This window comes from Stenella coeruleoalba (genome assembly GCF_951394435.1).
Source record: "Stenella coeruleoalba genome assembly, chromosome: 9".
In the NCBI taxonomy this organism is placed as follows: domain Eukaryota; kingdom Metazoa; phylum Chordata; class Mammalia; order Artiodactyla; family Delphinidae; genus Stenella; species Stenella coeruleoalba.
Genome location: NC_137155.1, coordinates 93,375,751 through 93,394,763, shown reverse-complemented (window position 1 = coordinate 93,394,763; position 19,013 = coordinate 93,375,751). Strand labels below are relative to the sequence as shown.

The 19,013-nt window shown below is 54.4% G+C and overlaps 1 protein-coding gene across 3 annotated transcripts; it reads right to left on the bottom strand.

The window, feature by feature from the left end:
* Nucleotides 1-13: 13 nt before the first annotated feature.
* Nucleotides 14-15,900, bottom strand: EPHB6 (EPH receptor B6). 3 transcript variants are annotated; one of them, XM_079931207.1, is made up of 18 exons: nucleotides 14,763-15,008; nucleotides 7,796-7,868; nucleotides 7,320-7,517; nucleotides 6,964-7,028; nucleotides 6,003-6,756; nucleotides 5,199-5,354; nucleotides 4,411-4,749; nucleotides 4,192-4,316; nucleotides 3,847-4,009; nucleotides 3,523-3,637; nucleotides 3,231-3,283; nucleotides 2,930-3,049; nucleotides 2,575-2,822; nucleotides 2,154-2,327; nucleotides 1,525-1,674; nucleotides 1,111-1,316; nucleotides 832-926; nucleotides 14-726 (listed from the first exon to the last, which is right to left on the bottom strand). In XM_079931207.1, the coding sequence occupies exons 3-18, from the start codon at nucleotides 7,417-7,419 to the stop codon at nucleotides 644-646; spliced, it is 2,946 nt and encodes a 981-aa protein (XP_079787333.1). In that variant the 5' UTR covers nucleotides 7,420-7,517; nucleotides 7,796-7,868; nucleotides 14,763-15,008; the 3' UTR covers nucleotides 14-643. The 3 variants fall into 3 exon arrangements, with proteins under 3 accessions (XP_079787333.1, XP_079787332.1, XP_079787331.1); XM_079931206.1 differs by lacking the exon at nucleotides 14,763-15,008 and adding an exon at nucleotides 15,736-15,900 and having other exon boundaries at nucleotides 18-726; nucleotides 832-987; XM_079931205.1 differs by having other exon boundaries at nucleotides 18-726; nucleotides 832-987.
* Nucleotides 15,901-19,013: the final 3,113 nt, after the last annotated feature.

Here is a 19,013-nt window from a genome sequence, read left to right as displayed (position 1 = left end):
AAGAAGCAAAGCCTAGACCTCTCATCTGCCAGGTCCAGAGGGTAGAACACAATAAAGGGAAACCAAGGAGCAGGCCCACGCCTCATGGGAAGCACAGGGCCCAGCGCGAATAAGGACCCAGCTTCAACCACCCTGGCGGCTGCACTCTCTGAGCCAAGCACTTTAAGAAAGGCTTGCTGCCTCGGGCACTGGTCTCCACCCCGGTGTCACAGCTGCAGACAGTGGAGGAGGCTGGGGAAAGGTGTAATGAGGGAATGGGTACCGCCTGGTGGGGAAGCCACCTCCTACCTTCCAATAAAGTCCTTCCTGCTGTCCTTGTGCACCCTCCTCTGCGGTGTGGTCTTCCTGGCCCTGCCTCTCTGCTCCAAGGCCTTCCCACCCCTTCCCTGCAGACCGAGGCCTCACCACACCTCCAACTTGCAAAAATCCCTTCTTTCCCTTTAATGTGGGGGAGGGCGGTGGAGGGGCAGAGGACCAGGGAGTGAGGCGTCCCCAGGCTCGGGGTTAGCGTGGCAGGCGGGCGCTTCTCACGGTGGCCACATCGCCCATGTCCTCCTTGGACCTGCGTCCAGGACTGGGCCACGGGCGTTCTCAGTTCACAGCTCTCTGCCCGGGGCTCAGACCTCCACAGAGCCCGGCGGCCTCAGGTGCTGCTGTAGGAGCTGGATGTGGTGTAGCAGCTTCTTCTGGTGGCCGGCCAGGGTGATGCCCAGGGTTGGCAGGTCTCTGGTGGGGAAGGAGTGGATTAAACCGGGGCCAGTGTCTCCAAGATCCCAGGCGCCACCCCTGCCCTGGGGCCTGGGCTCCCCTCCCCCACTTCTCCCTGCTTACTCCAGGCTGAGCTGAGCCACGTCACTGAAGGTGTGGAGGCCAGACTGGGAGAAGCTGTCCTGGTAGCACTCCAGGCCGATGGCCGAGAGCCAGGCCTGGGGGGAGTCCAGAGAGGGCAAGTCCAGGGCCACGGGGTTCAGAAGGGCCTGGGAAGGTCTGAGGGGGAGGGGCAGGCAGGTCACTGTCCCCTCTTCATCCTAGGCCCCTTCACCTCAGTTTTCTTTTTGGTTTGCCTCATCCCTCCCTGGCTTTCCCACGCTTTAGTCCCAAGCTCCAGACCTGTCCCTGGGGCTCCCGCCGGAGTGCTCTGCTCCCTGCAGAGTGTCTGGCTTGCGGATCATCTTGTCAAACGCAGCCACCAGCTGGTCAAAGTGAGGTCGCTGGGTACGATCCTTCTGCCAAGTGTCCAGCATAAGCAGGTGTAGTCCAGGCGGACAGCCTGGAGGCGGGGGCAGCCGGAACTCCTGCTCTATTGCATTTAGTACCTGGGGGTTAGAGGAAGCACATGGTGCTCGGAGGCTATCGCTAGTGGAAAGGAATGTATTGTCAGGTAACCATGAGGTTGGAAAGGAACTTAAAAGATATGGAAAATGAGAGCCACGAATGGAGGGCTTCGAATGTGTGAGTCTGTGAAGGCTGGTGGGCTGGAGGGATAGCGGTGGGGAATCGGCAGTGTCTAGGTCAAGAGCTCACCTCCTGGTCACGCATGTCCCAGTAGGGCCGTTCTCCGTAACTCATCACTTCCCACATCACTATCCCAAAGCTCCAGACGTCGCTGGATGTTGTATGTTTCCCGTGTGCAATGACCTCTGGGGCTGCCCAGCGAAGCATACAGCTTGGGCCCTGAGGGGTGGGGTTGAAAGTAACAACAGCAATAATCAGAGCGGTGGTCCTAGCTATTGATCAGCTACTACCTGCTCAGATATGCGTCAGGGGTTTCACATCAAGCCTCTCGTTTAATCCCACAACAACCCTGGAGCATAGACGCCGTTATCTTCATTTTGCAGATGCAAAGCCTGAAGCATCCAGAAGTACAAACTTGCGCAAAGTCACAGAGCTCGAGGGTGGCGTGTTCACGACCTGTACCCAGCGGCTCTGACACTAGTCAGCGTTAGGGAAGGGCAGGAGGTGGTTCTAGGACTCCCACCCTCCCAGTCCCCTTTCTTCCCCAGTGTCCTCAGTCCCTGAAATCCCTCCATCCCACAGGTGAGCTCTGCCCCTTCAGACACTAAGATACACCACCTGAGGCATCCACCGCCCCAGTTCCAGCTCAGCCTCCGGCGCCCCCTGAGGGATGCGGGGCCCCAAGGCTGTGCTCTCACCTGAGGACTGTGGCCAAGACGAGCCACTTTGCACACTAGGTGGCTGTTCACCAGCACACTGTGGGCAGAGAGTGCACGGTGGACGAAGGCGAAGCTGGACAGGTAGTGCATGGCGGCGGCCACGCCCCGCTGCATGGCCACCAGCTGCAGGCTGCTGAACTGGCCCTCCCGCTGCTGTGGGATGGGGGGGCAGAGGTCAGCCAAGGGGTGGGGGACCTCGGCACATCACGCAGAGACACTGGCACCAAAAGGCAAAGGGACCTGGGGATCAGCGAACGGTCTGGGAATGAAGGACGGAGACCCTGGAGGTGGGGCAGCAGGGAGTGAACGCATAGACAGGGCTCTGCCTCCCGGACAGTTGAGAACTGCCCACCTTCCCGGCCCGAGCCGCCCCCCACACCTTGCCACCAGCCTGACTGACCCTCAGGAAGCTGTCCAGGGGGCCCAGCTCCATGAGCTCCGTCACCACCATGAGGGGCCGGCTCTTGGTGACCACGCCCTCCAGCCGCAGGATGTTGGGGTGCTGAAACTGGCCCAGCACTGCGGCCTGGCCTAGGAAGGCCATCTGCAGGCTCTCGGCGCCTCCGCTCCACAGGGCCTGGATGGCCACGGCCTGCTCCCGCCGACCCCGGGGCTGCAGGCGGCCCCGGCGCACCTCCCCGAAGGAGCCTGGGAGAGCAGGTGTAGGCTGGGGGGTCTCCAGGCAGGACTCAGTGTCCTGCCCTGTTTAGGAGGGACCCTGCTGGGACCCCTTCTGTGCCCTCCCTCTGCCATACCTGCTCCAATGACCTCCTCGATCTTCATGTACGTGGGATCGACCTCCCGTGCGAATTCTCGGATGGCCTGGCAGGGGTCCTCGTAGGTGGAGGGGTCGACGTAGTACTTCACCCCGAGCCCTGCAGGCACACGGGGTCCATTACGAGGAGGTGTGCAGGCGGGCGGCCCACGCACCCCAGGCACGCTCTCTCACTGCCGAAGACGGTGCCCAGGAGCTGCCCTCAACCCTGGGGGGCCCAGCCTTGCCTGGTGCCCTCCCGGCCCCCATCCCATCCCATCCCATCCCAGCCACACCCACACCTGGGCTGCTGTACTGCTGCAGCTGCTCCGTGTAGCCAGTTCCACGCCGCTTCCTGGGGGACAAACCAGAGTCCTGCAATCACACTCCCTTCTCCCGTTTCCTCCCCAGTCTGCCCACGAAGGCCAAGGTCCTGCCAGGGATCAGTGGCTCAAAGGAGCTGGGCCCCAGGGCGGGGGCTGGGTGATGGCGGAGGACACTCGTGGGCGCTTATGCAGGGAACCTCGGGGCCATCAGGGCTTGGGACCGAGCTTTGGAGAGTACAGTGCTGGGCCATGGCGGGGAGAGACTCACCTCTGGAAGACGAGAGCCAGCACGGTGATGGCCGCCAGCAGGAGGAAGGCCAGCGCCCCCAGGATGGACCCAACCACCAAGGATAGTCTCTCAGGAAGCTGGGCGGACAGCTCACCTGGAGAACCAGCCACCCAGAGTCACAGGTGTGAGAGATCTCACACACCGCCCCGCAAGCACCCACTTCCCCACACAGCCCCGAAGGTCGGTGGGCAGCCACTCTCCCGGCCTGGAGGGTTTGGGGTGAAGGTTCAAGGCCTGGATGGTTCCTGGACCCCTCCTCACTATGCCTTGGGCCGCCCCCGCCCCGTCCAGACCTCCTCTCACCTTGAGGCAGCGTCTGGAAGTAGACCTTGCCCCCGTACGGGCCGTGGCCTGCGGCCGTCCGTGCCCGCACCTGGAAGCCATAGATGTGGCCAGGGCTCAGCTGGGTCACGGTGGCCGTGTTGGTCTCGCTGGTCAGGATGAAGGAGTGGGATTCATCTTCTGCCTGGGGGTGACAGCCGCTCACTCCCTGCCAGCTGTGGGGGCCCCTCGCCCCCTGCTCCTACCCACGCCCCTCGCAGCCCCTGCGGCAGGGCTCCGAGGCGCCTCCCGTCTCCCCACCTCCAGCCCCGCTGCGGAGCACTTCCGGCTCCCACCATCCCCGCCGGGCGCCCCTCTGCTCCCCACCTGGTCATAGTAGCGGAGCTGATAGTCCAGGATGTTCCCGTTGGTCTGGTCGGGCTGTGGCCAGGACACGGTGATGCTGCTGGAGGCCCGGCTCACCTGGTGCACAGCAGGGACTGCGGAGGGAACTGGAGTGGGGGGTTAGCGGCGGCCTCCAGGGTCGGGAGAGCGGGAGAGGGTTCTAGGGAGGTGACTGGCAGCTCAGGGGAGGGCGAGGCTCACCTGCGTAGCTGGTGCTGACATTGATGGCTGCAGCCTGGGGAGGGTCGGGGCTGAGCTCCGACACCCCGTTGACGGCCTGCACCTCCAAGATGTAGGGCACGTGTGCCCGGAGCCCCCCAACGAGCACGCGGCTCTCAGTCAGGCCCCTCTGGCGGGGGTCGAAATGCACCTCATCCCTGCAGCGGCGACAAGCGCCCTTGCCGCCCGCTCCACACTCCTTGCACACGACGTTGAAGAGCAGGTCCCCGCGTCCCCCCAGCTCCTGAGGCAGGCGCCAGTGCAGCATGAGCGCAGAGCCCTGCACCTCAAACCACAGCTCCTGAGGGGCCGACGGGGGCGCTGGGGAGGGCGTGTGCAGGGCAGGGAAGGGCCCGGAAGACGGGAGTCGTGGGGCGGGGGTGATTGGGGAAGGAAGGAGGCAGGGGAGGGAGGACGGCCCGGAGGGAGGAGACAGAAAGCAGGGGAAAGCAGAGAAGGCAGATGGGGCGAGAGAGGAAGGAGGTGGGCGAGGTGGGGGAAGGAGGCGGGGAAGGAGGCGGGGAAGAAAAGCAAGGACACAGGAGAAAGAAGTCACTGCAAATGCAAACCAGCTGCCCCTCGTTGCCCTCCAGGCTCAACCCCTGCTGCCCCGTGTTGCCCTCCAGGCTCAACCCCAGCTGCCCCGTGTTGCCCTCCAGGCTCAACCCCAGCTGCCCCGTGTTGCCCTCCAGGCTCTCCCTCTCCTGGTCCCACTCCCATCCCACGCCCATCCCTGGGGCCGGGGTCGGGGGAGGAGTGGGGGAACTCACCAGTGCAGGGGGCCTCTGGGGGGTCGGAGCTGGCCCGGTAGAAGCCCTCCAGGCAGGGGCACGCAGGGGCCGCAGGGTCAGGGGCGAGGCTGCGGGCAGGGCACGGTGAGCAGGGGGCATTCCCAGCCGAGGCCTTGTAGGACCCCCTGGGGCAGGCTGAGGGGCAGAGGAGGGTAGAGGCCTCAGGCCCCCCCGTCCATCCCCTCCTGAGCCCCCCACACCCGCACACAGCCATCCTCCCAGCCTTCCGAGATCTATCTCCCCGTCACCCTCTCTCCCCTCTCTCCCTCCCTCAGCCAGACGTTACTTCTGCCTTTTTGCTGGCACGGGATCACGTTTCCATTGACGGAAAAAGTGAGGTGTGGTCGGGGCTACAGCAGAGCAAGCGCCAGATGCAGCCGCCTGGCTCGACCGCATATCCTCCCTCTGCCGCAGAATCATCCTTTACAGCTGTATCCACGGCCTTCTACCTGCCTCCTGGTCACCTGGCCCTGGGGTGAACCACCCCCAGCTAGCTGGCAAATGCGGACAAAGGACCCCATTCCAAGACAGCCTAGGAGCTTAAGTCCTTTCATCTCCATCCCTTCTTAGGCCTGCAGCCGTAGGACCCCCAGCAATCGCTGTGGAAGGCTCAGATGGGCTGCTGAGAGCAAGGCTGTGCGCTTTAGGAAATAAATCTGGAGAAAACAGGCGTCCTTTCCTAAGATAACTTATTCCGGGCCTTCTGGGGACAAAATGAAGTGTGGGCTCGTTCAGGAGAGGATCCCAAAGGTGGGGGGCGAGTGCAAGGGCGCGGGGTCTCACCTTGGCAGGCCTTGTCTCCGCGAGCCGGCTCGTGCCCGGGCTGGCAGCGGCAGCCCCCGACGGCTACCATCCACTTGCCCTCCCCGTTACAGTGCAGCCTGGGAGGGCTGCCTCCTGCCTGGGCCCCTCCTCCATCCTCCTCGGGCTCTGCGTGCGCCACACAGGTGCCCACGGCCGCCACCAGGGAGGCCCCCCCGGCCCCACTGGCCTGCGTCTCAGGAAAGGTGGCGAAGGCGCGGACCATGGAGGGGCAGGCGTAGGAGAAGAGCCTGACCGCCACGAGGGCCAGGCAGGCCCCGGTGTCCTGGAAGGCCACGTAGAAGCCCCGCTGGGTCAAGGGCCCGAAGCTCCGCTCCTTAACGTTCAGCTGGAGCCCCGCCCGCTGCCCCGCCCCGCGCGGGCCGACCGCCCACGCTGAGGAGGCGGGGAAACTCTCATCCGCCGCGATCGTGTCCACCTTGGTCCAGCGTTTGAGGTGCCAGGAGGAGATGCTGTCGGAGCTGTCGGGCTCCTCGGCCTGGCGGTAGTAAAGCGTGAAGGTCTCCCGGCAGGTGCCCCCCGCCACGCCCAGGCTGGAGCAGGCCCGCACGGAGAAGTGCAGCCGGATGTGCGCTCTCTGGGCCCCTCGCCGCTCCACAAAGTGTGTCTGTAGCCAGTTGTCCTGCCCGGGGCCGGGAGGGGCCCCGGCCACGTGGCATGCCTCGAAGGTCCGAGTCAGGCGTTGCTGGTCATCCAGAACACTCACTTCGTCCCACTGCAGGGAGGACCACAAAGGGCATTAGCTGCTCCAGGCTGGAAAGGCGCAGGGAGGCGGGGGCATATCCCTCCAGGTGAAACTTAGCATTAACGACATGCAAAGCAGCTGAGGATACCCGGAAGTCCTGCTCCTCTGGCGGGCAGGCATCTTGTCAACACGATGGGGGGGGGGGCGTTGGGTTCACAATGAAAGTGTGACACTCACCCCACCTGGTGGGTAGGTGAGCCAGCCAATCTCAGATGTCTCTCCAGTGGTGTCCAGCAATACCTCTGCCCAGTGATAAGAAGGGGCACGCGGTTAGCAGGCCTTCAGCCAGCAGGTCTCACCCCACCCCATTCCCATTAGGAAAAAGAGAACTGCCCGGCTCCTTGAATTCACTAAGGAGCACAGCTGTCTGTCGGGAGCCTTTCTCTGAAACCCGCCCCCTTCCCTTCCCCCTTCAGGTGTCTTCATCCTTTCCTGCCTCTTCTGAATCTTTCCCACTTCCCATCAGTGCTGGCTCTCCCCTGGCAGGTCGGGGTGGGGGGGTTCTCCCGTCTCCCGTCTCCCCTCCCCCTTACCTTCCAGAGCCAGGACTGAGGATACCAGCACCAGGACCCACAGGCCACACAGCATGCCCGCCGCCCTGCTCCCTGACGGGGCAGCCCGCTCAGCAGCCATGAGGCATCTTCAGGGCTCCCACCATTGCTCTGGCCGCCACCCCGCTCCCAGGTGGGGCTGCTGCTTCGTAGACTGGGGTCTGCAGCCAAGCTGGCTTCCTAGGGAGACACAAAGGACCAGAGGAGGCCGGTGGGAGGGAATTGCATCGCTTCAGAGCTGGCCCTGGGTCTCCCCCTGTAGCCCGCAAAGTGCCCCGGCACCAAGCATGGGTGAGGGCCGGCAGGAGGCTGACTCTCTCCTGACCTGTGTCAAGTCCACCATCTTAGAGGACCATGTGCCCGGTCACCCACTCCGCTCCACAGGTGACCCACCTCTGAGCATCTGTTTCTCGTGGCCCTCCCCTTTAGAGCACCGGGTAGTTCTGGGCCAGTCTTACCCCTTTGCTTCTGGAAGGAGCTCTTCAAGTTCTTTCTCTTCATGTATTCTCCTCCCTTCCTCCTACGGCCACCCTGCATAGAAAATCAGAAGATTCTTCTCATTAAAAGCAGGCGAGTTAGAAGCTACTCCTTCCCTGGGGACACACGGTTCCCCCTGCCCAACACCTCCCAACCCCCATCAGACTCGGATACTCTAGACATTTCAGAGAGGCAGTGAAGCGAGAGGGACTGAAGAAGGAGAGCTGAGGGGTATGACGGGAGGGAGGGTGTGAGAGCAGATGCAGAAAAGAACATAGGCGGAAAGATTCCATCTGATAAAGGAGCCAGGACAGAGAAGGGATAGAGCTATGTAGGTCTGGCATACCTACATTTTATGAACCAAGGTCCTCTCTTCACAAGGGGCACATTTTTCCTCTGGCTTTCGGAAAACTAAATGTATGCCTCACGTATATGAAAAGACAGACGCTCCCTAGTTTGCTCACAGCGAAAGGGAGGCATGTTGAAACAACAGTGCAATGCCATTTTGTTCTATGAGATTAACAATGCCTGGGTGGGGAAGGTATGAGAAATAGGCTCTCTCGCGTTCATTGCGCATACAGGCTCAGGTTGGTGTATCCTCTTAGAAGGACAGTTGGTGATGTCTATCCAGCAGCTTCACTTCTAAGAATCTGTCCTTCAGGTATCGTCTACTTGGATCCTTTTGCACAGATGTTCGAACAAGAATATTTACTGCAGCCTTGCTTGTAAGGGAAAAGACTGTAAAGTAACTGTTCAGCAATAGGAAGATGGTTAAAAAGCTATGGCATAATCTTCAGAAGGAATAAGGGCTAGTGTTTATACACTGATATGAAAATAATTTCCAAGTGAAAGTACATAGTCCGTTGCAGAGCCATATACGGTATGCTCCCGACTGATGGGTAACTTAAGAAGGACCTGCATATACATATGTACGTAAGGATCTTTAAGAAAGGTAGACAAAACCTGGGAAGAAGGGGAGAGGGAGAGGATGGGGGCTAGTGCAAGAGACACTTACATATCCCCTTAAATTTTTATATATTAAAAATCTTGCATACATATTATTTTTCAATGAAATCATTAAAATTTCATTCAAATCCATAAATAATAACTGTTTAATAAAATGAATCAAAATAGTGTTCATGCTCTCCAAATGATTTCACGCTTTTATGTAAAACATTCCCGAGCCTTAAGAAGCGCAGCGCTGCGGCTCACAAGCACGTGCCCAGGAGCCCTGGCTGCCTCCAGGGTCACGGTGAAGACGAGCAGGCTCAGACCTTTCTTTGCTGGTTGGTCTAGGGTTAGTGGTGAGCTACGTCTCTCCTTGTGACTGAGTCTCAAAACTCTGTGAGTTGCATGGACAGTAGACGTCATTTATTTCTCTTGAGAAGAAAACAAGAGGCATGCTTCTCAAAAGACACGAGTTTGAGAGTAAAAAAAAAAAGTCAATCGGAAGTTGGAACCTAAAAATTACACATTTCACACTGAAGCTGAAACTAAGCAATTAAACTGTATTTAATTTTGATAAATATGAGAATCATGGTTTGATTTCTGTTCATCTAATTTTTTCAGTGTAGGCTGGCTATGCTGTAAGCTGAAGCCATCAGCGTTATCTCCAGGTGGTTTTCATGAAAAGACACCATTTCTGCATCTGCAAGGGCAGACATGGATGTCTGCCAAGTAGCCACTGAAATTTACCTTTCATGCCTCTAGAACCCTATATGAGAAACAGAGAGTTCAATTTATAGCCTACGGAGGCAAGGAAGGAGCATTTGCCAAATCTTCACGTTGTACATCTTACACAATTGTAAGTTGTAACCTTACACAATATTATATGTCAATTGTATCTCAGTAAAGCTGGGGGGAAAAAGAAGCATTTCCATAGGGCAAATTATTCCTAAGAAACAGAGGTTCTTTGCAAATCCTGTCCCAAATGCTACTAGAATCATTCACATATAAAATAAATGTTTCAAGAAGAACCAGGAGATGGGAAAATAAAAAGCACTGTCCCATCATCAACGGCTGTTTAAAGACTACCCTAAAGTAATTCATGTTGTAGACATACACCCCGCCCCAACTCTCAGTGACTTAATTTGGAGGCATGCTTGACACACCAGACAGACCAGATTCTGTCTGAAGAAACTTATTTATAACCTTCGGTCTTCTGGATCCGAACCAAAAAGAGGTCCTCATCAAACAGCAGAAGTACACTTCTGGGTACTTGAAGGTCCTCAACCATTTCTCTGACAAATGGTCACAGAGTCTTTAGGAAGGCTGTTATCAAGAACTGAAAATGCCAGCAGAACGTCTTTAAACAATGAAGGCTATAACACCATTTGCCCAGCAGACAGTCTTTAAAATAGCCTCTTTCAGTTAGAACATGGATGGATTCTGGAATCTGTACAAAGAAGAAACTATAAGTACCATGTCTTCTTAAACTTATAACTAGACAAATCATCATGGAGAAGGAATAATGAACACTTTGGAATAGCCCAGTGAATTGTTTTTGAGAGACAGCAAAACATGAGAGAAAAGGATGCCCTGCAGATCATATCAGCTGTGCAGTATGGAACAGTCTAGAAGATGAATGGCCAAGCATTTGCTTTGAGGACCCACAATGCAAGTAACACGGTGGCTTGTGGCTACAATAGGGCGTGTGCGCATAGCCTTAGTATGCATCTTGATGACAACATGAAGCTAGCCTCTCTCCAGAAGATCCAGAGAAGAGCAGAAGCAATGATAAAACACGCTAAATCCATTCAGTTTCTGTCGTCAAAAGGAATCAGGAAGAAAAGAATAAAGTGGAGACATCACATGTAGATTGCCACAAGTCATTTTTTGAAATTTTACAAAGAACAAAGACATTCATTAAAAAGAAATGGTTGAGGACCTTCAAGTACCCAGAAGTGTACTTTTGCTGTTTGATGAGGACCTCTTTTAGATCCAGATCCAGAAGACTGAAGGTTAAAAATAAGTTTCCTCAGAAAAAAACTGTTGCTGAGTGAGACTAGGAAGTTAGGTCAGTTCTTACGTATCAAACAAAGCAGATAAGTCCAAGTCTTTTATTTTTTAATGTATAAAAAGAAACTGAGTGTACCTCTATGGTAAGGATAAAAATAAGGATAGAGGGAACTTTATTAAGACACGGAAGAAATTTTTGTCAACTAATTCCTGCCACTGCAGATTCTTTTGAAACAAGATTCAAAGGCAGAAATATAAGTGACAACACGCAGCTCCATCCCATGCCTAGAATACGAAACAAGCAGGACTCAGAACCTGATTTTCAAAGGTGCCTTCAACTGAGGCTGAGGACGAGGAGATCTTTCCGCGTTTGGTCCAGGAGTGCGCCCTGGGAGCAGCCAATCACATCCCTGCTGCCACACAGACAGAGACAGGCCTCCGTAAGGCCAGGCCCCTCACCCTCTTCCCTGTGGCCTGCTTGAGATTCCTCTATCTCCTCCAGCTCATGAAAGGAATCGGTCACGGTTTAGAAATCCTCTAACCCTTGAAAAAGCAGAAAACTGATCTCCATCAGGAAAACATTCACATTTCAGATGTGTATTGGTTTTAAAAATATAAAACACCAGGAGCAGCAGAAATGTGGATGTAAAATGATAGCTCAGAAAATGAGACTGATGAGACAAAGTTTCTTGTGATAAAAATTGCATTCTATGACCAGATTGTTTTTTTTCTCAGTTCCTCTTCTGGTTATACCATTTTATATCTTTTTGATACAGTAGGGACACGAGAGCCACAAGCCTGCTACATTTCTTTAGTTTACAAAAACATGACAGTTTCACAGGCATCAGGATTACATTTTGTTTTCACAAAATGGCAAAGATTAAAGATGTGTAGAATTTTAGCTTCTAAATCATAGCTTATGAGTTCTGTTGTCTATAAAAGTGAAAGATTTAAAAATAAATGAGTAAATCTGTAAGAATTTAAAAAGTTTACTGCGCTCAAATTAAAATGCTAAATATGATAATTTATGAACAAACCAAGCTGACTTAAATATAATTTATGCACCTCGATCCATAAAGCGAATTTTTAAAAATTAAATAATCTAAGCCCAGTGAGCTTGGACGAAGGTTATGGCAAAAGATATATTGGGCCAGTAAAATTGGTTACTGTAGGAGCATGGGGGAGCAGTTATTAACTGTCTCTTATACATCATACTTGAATTGTTTTTCTTGTTACAATGAGCATATCTTATTTTTATAATGAAAATCTCATAATTAGAATCTAGACAAAAAAGGAAAATATTTATAAAACTTAGACTAGTATAGCATGTTTACAATTTATCCTCCCTGCCCTGTGCCCTCTAAGTTTCAAAACATGTAGAAATTTTCATCTTAAGAAGAAAGCAGAGAGGGAGAGGCAGCAGGACCTGGCAATGAATGAGTGAAATAATGTCAACAATAAAAGCAAAATAACTTCTATCCCTGGATAGCCTTTAAGCTTATCTCCCAAGAAGTTCAAACTGTCCCACTGATCATGCCATGCTTTTCTTACAGGATGTCACGCATCCTGTAAGCAAAGGCCTGCAACTTCAAAGAGAAAGAGGGGGACCGAGAGGTCTATACACTCGGAACGCACATGGGGCATCACCGCAAAGTGAGCCCCGACAGGGAAGCAGAGCAGCCTGCAAGGGCCAGCAGGGCGAGGGAAGGTCCCAAGGGCAAAGAGGCCAATGGTTTTAAGTGGCTGGTGTGTCTCACACCTGTTAGCTGCAGGGTCAGCGTGGGAGGGGTCAGCACCACAGGCCCTGTCGTCTGTCCTGTTCTGCAGCTGTTAAATGCCCAGGAAATTCCAGTATAATCCTTGCTCAGCTTAATGCTGCTGCCTCTACCCCTTAATCTCTACCTTGGTCTCGGTAGGTCTCTTTGAGATCTGGCCACCCGCCCTGAAAAGGATCCCAGAGGCCTTTAAGGAGGCATCCAGAGCAGACAGTGAGAGGTAGCTTTCCTCCGGCGCTTCTAGCCCCTGCTGCCCTGGCTGGAGAAGCCAACGTGCGGATTGGCTAGGACACACTGGCTAGCACACTGTCCCAGCAGAGGACGGTGCTATGTCCCTGGAGGCCTCCAGCCCCGAAGAATGTCCCCCAGAGCACGCAGAGGCAGACAAATGTGCCTCCCACTCCCCGGCTGGCTGTGGAGCTGGGGGAGGCTTTTAAGATGCAGGCGGTGTCTGGGTCTAGCCAGACAGCCACTTAGAACGAGCCACTCTGGCTGTGCATGATGGGGGGACATGCATGGTCCTGGTAAACGGCCTCAGGGAGGGTGTTGGAGCAGTTGCTGCATATACAGGAGAGATGAGTAAGTGGAAGATTGTGGAAGAAAGCCCATGAGTGCCAGGACCGGTGCCCGTGAGAGCAAGTGTGAGAGTGTGTAAGGGAGAGTGTATATAAGGTGACATGGGAGGGGAGCAGGAGAGTATGCGCTGGGTGTGTGTGTGTGTGTGTGTGTGTGTGTGTGTGTGTGTGTGGCAGCAGGCACATCCCTGCACATCCCCAGTGGTCCTCACGCTGCTGGCATATGCCCATGAGCCCTTCCCCCTCACCCTGGGTCTGTCCCTACTCCACCCCTAGTTGTCAACCTCTCTCTGCCCCGGGAGTTGTTCCTGTGGAAACACCTGGGCTGGGAGAGGAAGGTACGCAGGGAAGTAGAGGAAGGGAAACCTCAGGCTCAAAGCCCCCCAAACCCAAGCATCTCCATTCCACCTGGTGGGGACACAAGGCCAAGGGCCCAGCTCTGGAGATGGTGATCCGCTGGGAGAGCATCTGGCCCTGCCCGGAGGAGGGATGGTCCTGCCGGTCCTCTGCTCAGCCCATCACTGCCTGTTGCTCCCTGGCATTCTGATGACAGAGAGGCCCTTGCCTCCCATCTTCTCGTGCCCTGAAGGAACCGACAGACTCTAAAGGAGTCCTCTTCCCCAGGTCACTAGGCAGGTACGTACATAGGAGCCCGCACCCTAATCTTCCTGCAATAAAAAATGTGCATTGCCCTGAAAGAGCCAAGCGGCCCCTCTGAACAGCACCTGGCAAGTCTCAGAGCCCCAGTGCCCATCACTTGGGCAGTTTCCCTGGACTGCCAGCTTCCCACAGCTCCTTTCCCACTAAACAGGCATCTCTCCTTCTAGAGCCTGAGTCAAGTTCCCTGGGCGGGCGCAGGGCCCGGGGTTAACTGACTGGGAACAGGCCCAGCCACTTCTCTCCCTGGGCACTGCCAGGGACATTACAACATCGGCTATGCTGGGCCCCTGCCAGCTCCCCCAGGGATGGGAGGAGAGAGGGGGCCAGACAGCCAAGACTGGTGGGTCGGGGTGTCGGGCAGGCAGGGCCACGCACCCACATGTAAAGCGAGCGGGTGGAGCTGGGGCAGCAGCAAGCAATAGACTTTGGCTGTAATTTGGGCGTCAGGGCTGCGGACCATGGAACCAAGCCTTCCCTCCACTCCAGGGCTTCTGGGTGGTGATGGGGCCGCGGGAGCAGGATAGGCTGTGGGGAGCTGAGGGCAGGTGTGCGGTCCACCTCCTTGCCCCTCCCAGCTCCGCCGGGATTGGAGACATGCCCCTGGAGTCGGAGGGGTGGGCAATCCCCTTCATGAGGCTGGGAGCCCGGCCTCTTCCAGGACCCCTAGATCAGGAACCCCTATATCCGAGCCAACCGAGTGTCTCTGGAAACACCGTGGGGGATCGCAGCAGCAGGCTTATCGGGGTGTCACTGACGGCTCGTTACAGGCGGGGGTGGGGTGGGAGCCAGGCTGGCCGGGTCCGCACCCCTCCCGAAGCCCGCTCTCGCTCTGGGGACGGAGACTCAGCACTCCCCCACGAGGACCCCCGGCTCTGCAGAGGCCCTGTCTGGAGGGCCCCTTTACTTCTGCAAACCCGAATTCCTGTCCCCAGGCACGCAGGCCCCCGGCCCCCCACGCCGCCTGCGACCCCCGGGCTCACCTTCGCGCCGGCCGCAGGCTCAGCAGGTCTGCACCCCTCGAGGCCCCGCGCTGGAGCCGGGGCTCCGGGCGCTCACCGGGGCCGCCCGCCTCTCCGCTCGGGTGCAGGGACCAACCTTCTCCGCGGCGCGGGTCCGCGCGGCGGCAGGGGCTGCTCCGGAGGCGGGGCGCCGGGGACCGTGAGGGGCCCGCGTCGCGCTCGCCGGCGCCGCGCTGGGTCGCGGGTCCCGCCGCCCGCTGCTCTGCTCCCGAGCGGCGGCCGAAGCGAGAGCAGCCCGGCCCGCCCCCTCCGCGTCCCTCCCCGCCCGGCCCGCCCCCTCTCCGGCCCCTTCGGCCGCCCTCCCTCTCCCCTCTTCCGGGGAACCCAGCCCGCCCTCTCGGCCTCGGCGGCGAGTACGCGGCGCCCGCTCCGCGGCCCCGGCGCGCGGGGCTCGCCCGGGGCCTGCCCGTCCGCCGGGCCAGGGGACGTGGGCGCGGAGGATGGCGTGCGGGCCGGGCTGGGGGAGGCGGCCCGCCGGGCGGCCGGGAGCTCCGTTTAAAGCCCCCGGGGCGGGTGCGGGCTCCGGCGCTTGGAGAGCTGCGCCACTGGTACCCAGGGCAGGGCAGGGGCACCCGCGCCCCCTCGCCTCCCCTGCTTTTCTGCTTCAACTCCAGGAACTAAACCCGCTGTTTTAGTTCCCACTCAGATTTGAACTAAGGTGGGCGTGAGCTGAGAAAAAGAGAAAAGAAGGAGAAGGGGGTGGAGGGAAAGACAAACTGAGAATTTAGAGGGTGCGGAGGTGGGCTGGGGGTGGATAGGCAGTCAGGGTACGAAAGGGGCTCGGATCTAGCCTTCAGCTGTGCTCCGCGTTGGAGACGCTGGATCTTGCTCAGCTGGGGCTTCTGACTCCACCCGCCCTCCCTCCCTCCTCTCCGAAGGGCAGGGAAGCCTGGGTCTCAAAGGGGAAGCCCCGAGGTCGGTGCCAGGAACTTACACTGCCGGGCAAGTCGCTGGACCTCTGGGAGCCTCTTGCCTCGCCCGCTCCCCAGAGAGAAATTCCCTACACGGATGAGAGGCGGTGGAAGGTACTCGCAGCGGGTGCCTGGAAGGGTTGAGGAACGGAGGGGGCGCCGCGAGGAAAAAAGGTTTCTGCCCACCCGTAGCCTCCTCTCAAACCCGGGACCGGATTGGGGTTCTATTGTTCCGGTCCTAACAGCACTGAGCTGAGGCCTTGCTGCGAAGTGTTGCTACCACCTGCTGGCTCTTTCAAAGAACACAAGTATCGGGGGAGTCTGGCTTATTCCCTGAGCCCCAGCTCCCCATATTACCCTGTCCCACATCCTTCTACGTTCTTCATTTATTCCCGACACCTTTATTAAAGTACTAGCTGCAAATGGGCTGGTCAAAACTGGTACTTAAGGAGCATTCAGAAATCCTGGAAAATTGTGAAAGAGGTCTATGAGCCAACAAGCACAATAAACAGAACAATGAAACTCATTAGCAGAAACAGGCTTTAATGAATTGGCTGAATGAGTGATAGAAAGACAGACAAAGGCGACTGAACTAGTCCCCACTGGGCAAGGGGCTTGTTTACTCTCAATATCTGAGTCAATTAATAAGCCTAATGCTGTTGAGGGATTCTGCGTTTGGACATCCAAATAATAAGTCCACTCACATTGGTGAGTTTATCTGTTTCTTCTCTTTGCTCTGAAACTCAGTGGTAGAGAATTGCCTTCATTTCCAAATCAGTTCTCCCCAAGACCTTGAAAGACTTTTGTGGAGAAACCTGGCTTTATATGCAATATTATATAACTCATGATCCTAGATATAGTAATAATTTGATTGTCAGAAAGCTATGGGTATATTGGAAACTTTTTAAAAAAGCGTATGATTAAATTATGTTAAAAATAAAAGTATCAATCAAACCAAAACATAGAAGTAACTTTATAAAACCCAGAAGTTCTAATAGAAATTTGCAATTCATCATATATTGACATTATAGCAAAAAAAATCTCTATTCCTTTCTATTGTCTGACATAGCTCATTTTTTATACCACCCATTAGGTGCCTATAATATGAAATTAAGTTTTTGTTGTCTGAGGCTTATGTAATTAGTTTTTCTTCGTTAATATTTGAGAGGGATCTGGTCTTCAAAGAAAGCTCCCTTGTACCCTGGAGGCAAAGAGGTTTAAATTTGTGATGACAATTTGCCCTGTATCGTAATCTCCTATGTTATCAAACTAAATTTTAACAGCAGGTGGATAGCACAGAATGCATTGTTAAGTGATGCTGCCATCTGCAGCTATTAGAAAACAAAGTAATAAGATCCTTCTTAAAGTTGGACATAAATCCTTTCTAAAATTTGTTCAGTGACTGGCACACATTAGGTGCTTAGAAGTGTTTTAGAATAAGTGAATAAAAAATCATAGTATTTAAATTTGCTCTGTGCTGAAGGGCAGGACCTAACAAAGTCTGTAGCTCACAGAAGTCATTATGTTGGGACACAACCATCTACAATGTAAATTTGGAGCCAAAGAGAGTGGCATGGACATATATACACTACCAAACGTAAAATAGAGAGCTAGTGGGAAGCAGCCGCATAGCACAGGGAGATCAGCTCAGTGCTTTGTGACCACCTAGAGGGGTGGGATAGGGAGGATGGGAGGGAGGGAGACGCAAGAAGGAAGAGATATGGGAACATATGTATATGTATAACTGATTCACTTTGTTATAAAGCAGAAACTAACACACCATTGTAAAGCAATTATACTCCAATAAAGATGTTAAAAAAAAAAAGATCCTGAGTAGAAAACTCCAGGTGATTTGAGATGGCTTTTTAACTGGTTCTGGTTTTCTTTTGTTTTGTTTTTCTGTTTTTGCCTCCTTCTTGGGTTTTTCTCTCTCCAACATCTGTCACTCCCCAAGGATGTGCAATTTTCTTCTTTTTTATTTCCCTTTAGAATGGCTAATGCAAGCTAATGTTATTATAAACAAAGAGCTTTATAAGTAATTTCAGTGATAAGAATTCTAGTAAAAAGCAAAAAAGCAACTTGCTGAGCCCCCAGATCTCTTATTCCAAGACATGAGTTATAGCTCCAGATGCACAAGCTCACAGGGTCCCTGGCATGTCCCTGAACTGTCTCCAGGCTCCGTGGCCTCTAGGGGCAGTCTTCCCAAAAGCTGGAGTGTGGTCTCCAAACATTTTGGCCTATAAAAGTGTCAAATGCCCAATTTTTTTTTTTTCTGTTTAGAAACTTCTAGAGTAAACCTACAGGACTGGTTTGTTTGAAAGACAAACCTAGTTTGCAACTGATTTGTACACCAGTGGTGACTGATAACCCGAATGCTCATTGGATGTGAGTGATCTTCAAAGTTTACCCAACAGAGTCTCACACTTTTGCATTACTTTAACCGAACGATAATAAAAAGACATTCAGAGGTATTAGTGCACAGAAAGAGAAAGGCTCTTCTCTCCTGATAGGATGTTTAATCAGTTAGAGATTGATGTCAGCTGTATGTAAGGGCCAAATCGAGGAATTCAGGGATGCTGTGGCAGCCCCAGGTCAACAAGACTTAGGTTTCTGCCCCTCCACCTCTAGCGTGAAGCCTTGTTCTCAGGTTGTCGGCCCATCAGCCAGGGCTCCAATTATAAGGTCTATTAGTTTCAGTCAAGAAATAGAAGATGGGCACAGGATACAGGGCATAGTTTCAGCAGAGTTAAGACTCTTTGAAGATCCTTCCTGGGGACTTTACCCAGTGACTTCTCCTTGTATGTTATTGGCCAGAGAATACACGTGCACCAAATAAAATTAAAGATCTGTTAGTGAGAGAGGAGAAGGGAAAGAATGTTAGACAAGCAACCAGCAGCCTCCGCCGCAAATGAGCTGAGATGATCACAATTACCTACTTTTCCTGCAATCTATGAAGACGGAGGCTTTTCATAAGACATCCTTGCAGCCCAGCCCTCCAGGCCATCATCTTTAATACATATTTTTAAAGTTCAAAGATGATTCCTAGGAAGTTAATGGAGTGAATGGAATGCTAGGTGCCTCCTTTTACTAGAATAATTATGACACCATCTCAATAGAAAAATCCTCTGCAGTTACTCATATAAACCAGAAGAGTTGAAAACATTCCAGATTTTAATAAAAGTTTGGGCAATATCCACGTGCGGGACAGGGTTGACAAGTGTGCCACACCACTCTGCCCCTTCCCTTTGTCTATGCTGTGTCTTCTCCCTTTGGATCCAGACAGGGTGCGATGATCTACAAC

Coding starts and splice junctions, on each gene's coding strand:
- EPHB6 (XM_079931206.1), bottom strand. CDS start 7,419: ATGGCTGCTGAGCGGGCTGCCCCGTCAGGGAGCAGGGCGGCGGGCATG. Junction 6,757..6,963: donor TCACCTACCCACCAGGTGGG/GTGAGTGTCACA, acceptor TCCTCCCTGCAG/TGGGACGAAGTGAGTGTTCT. Junction 988..1,110: donor GGCGGGAGCCCCAGGGACAG/GTCTGGAGCTTG, acceptor CCTCCCCCTCAG/ACCTTCCCAGGCCCTTCTGA.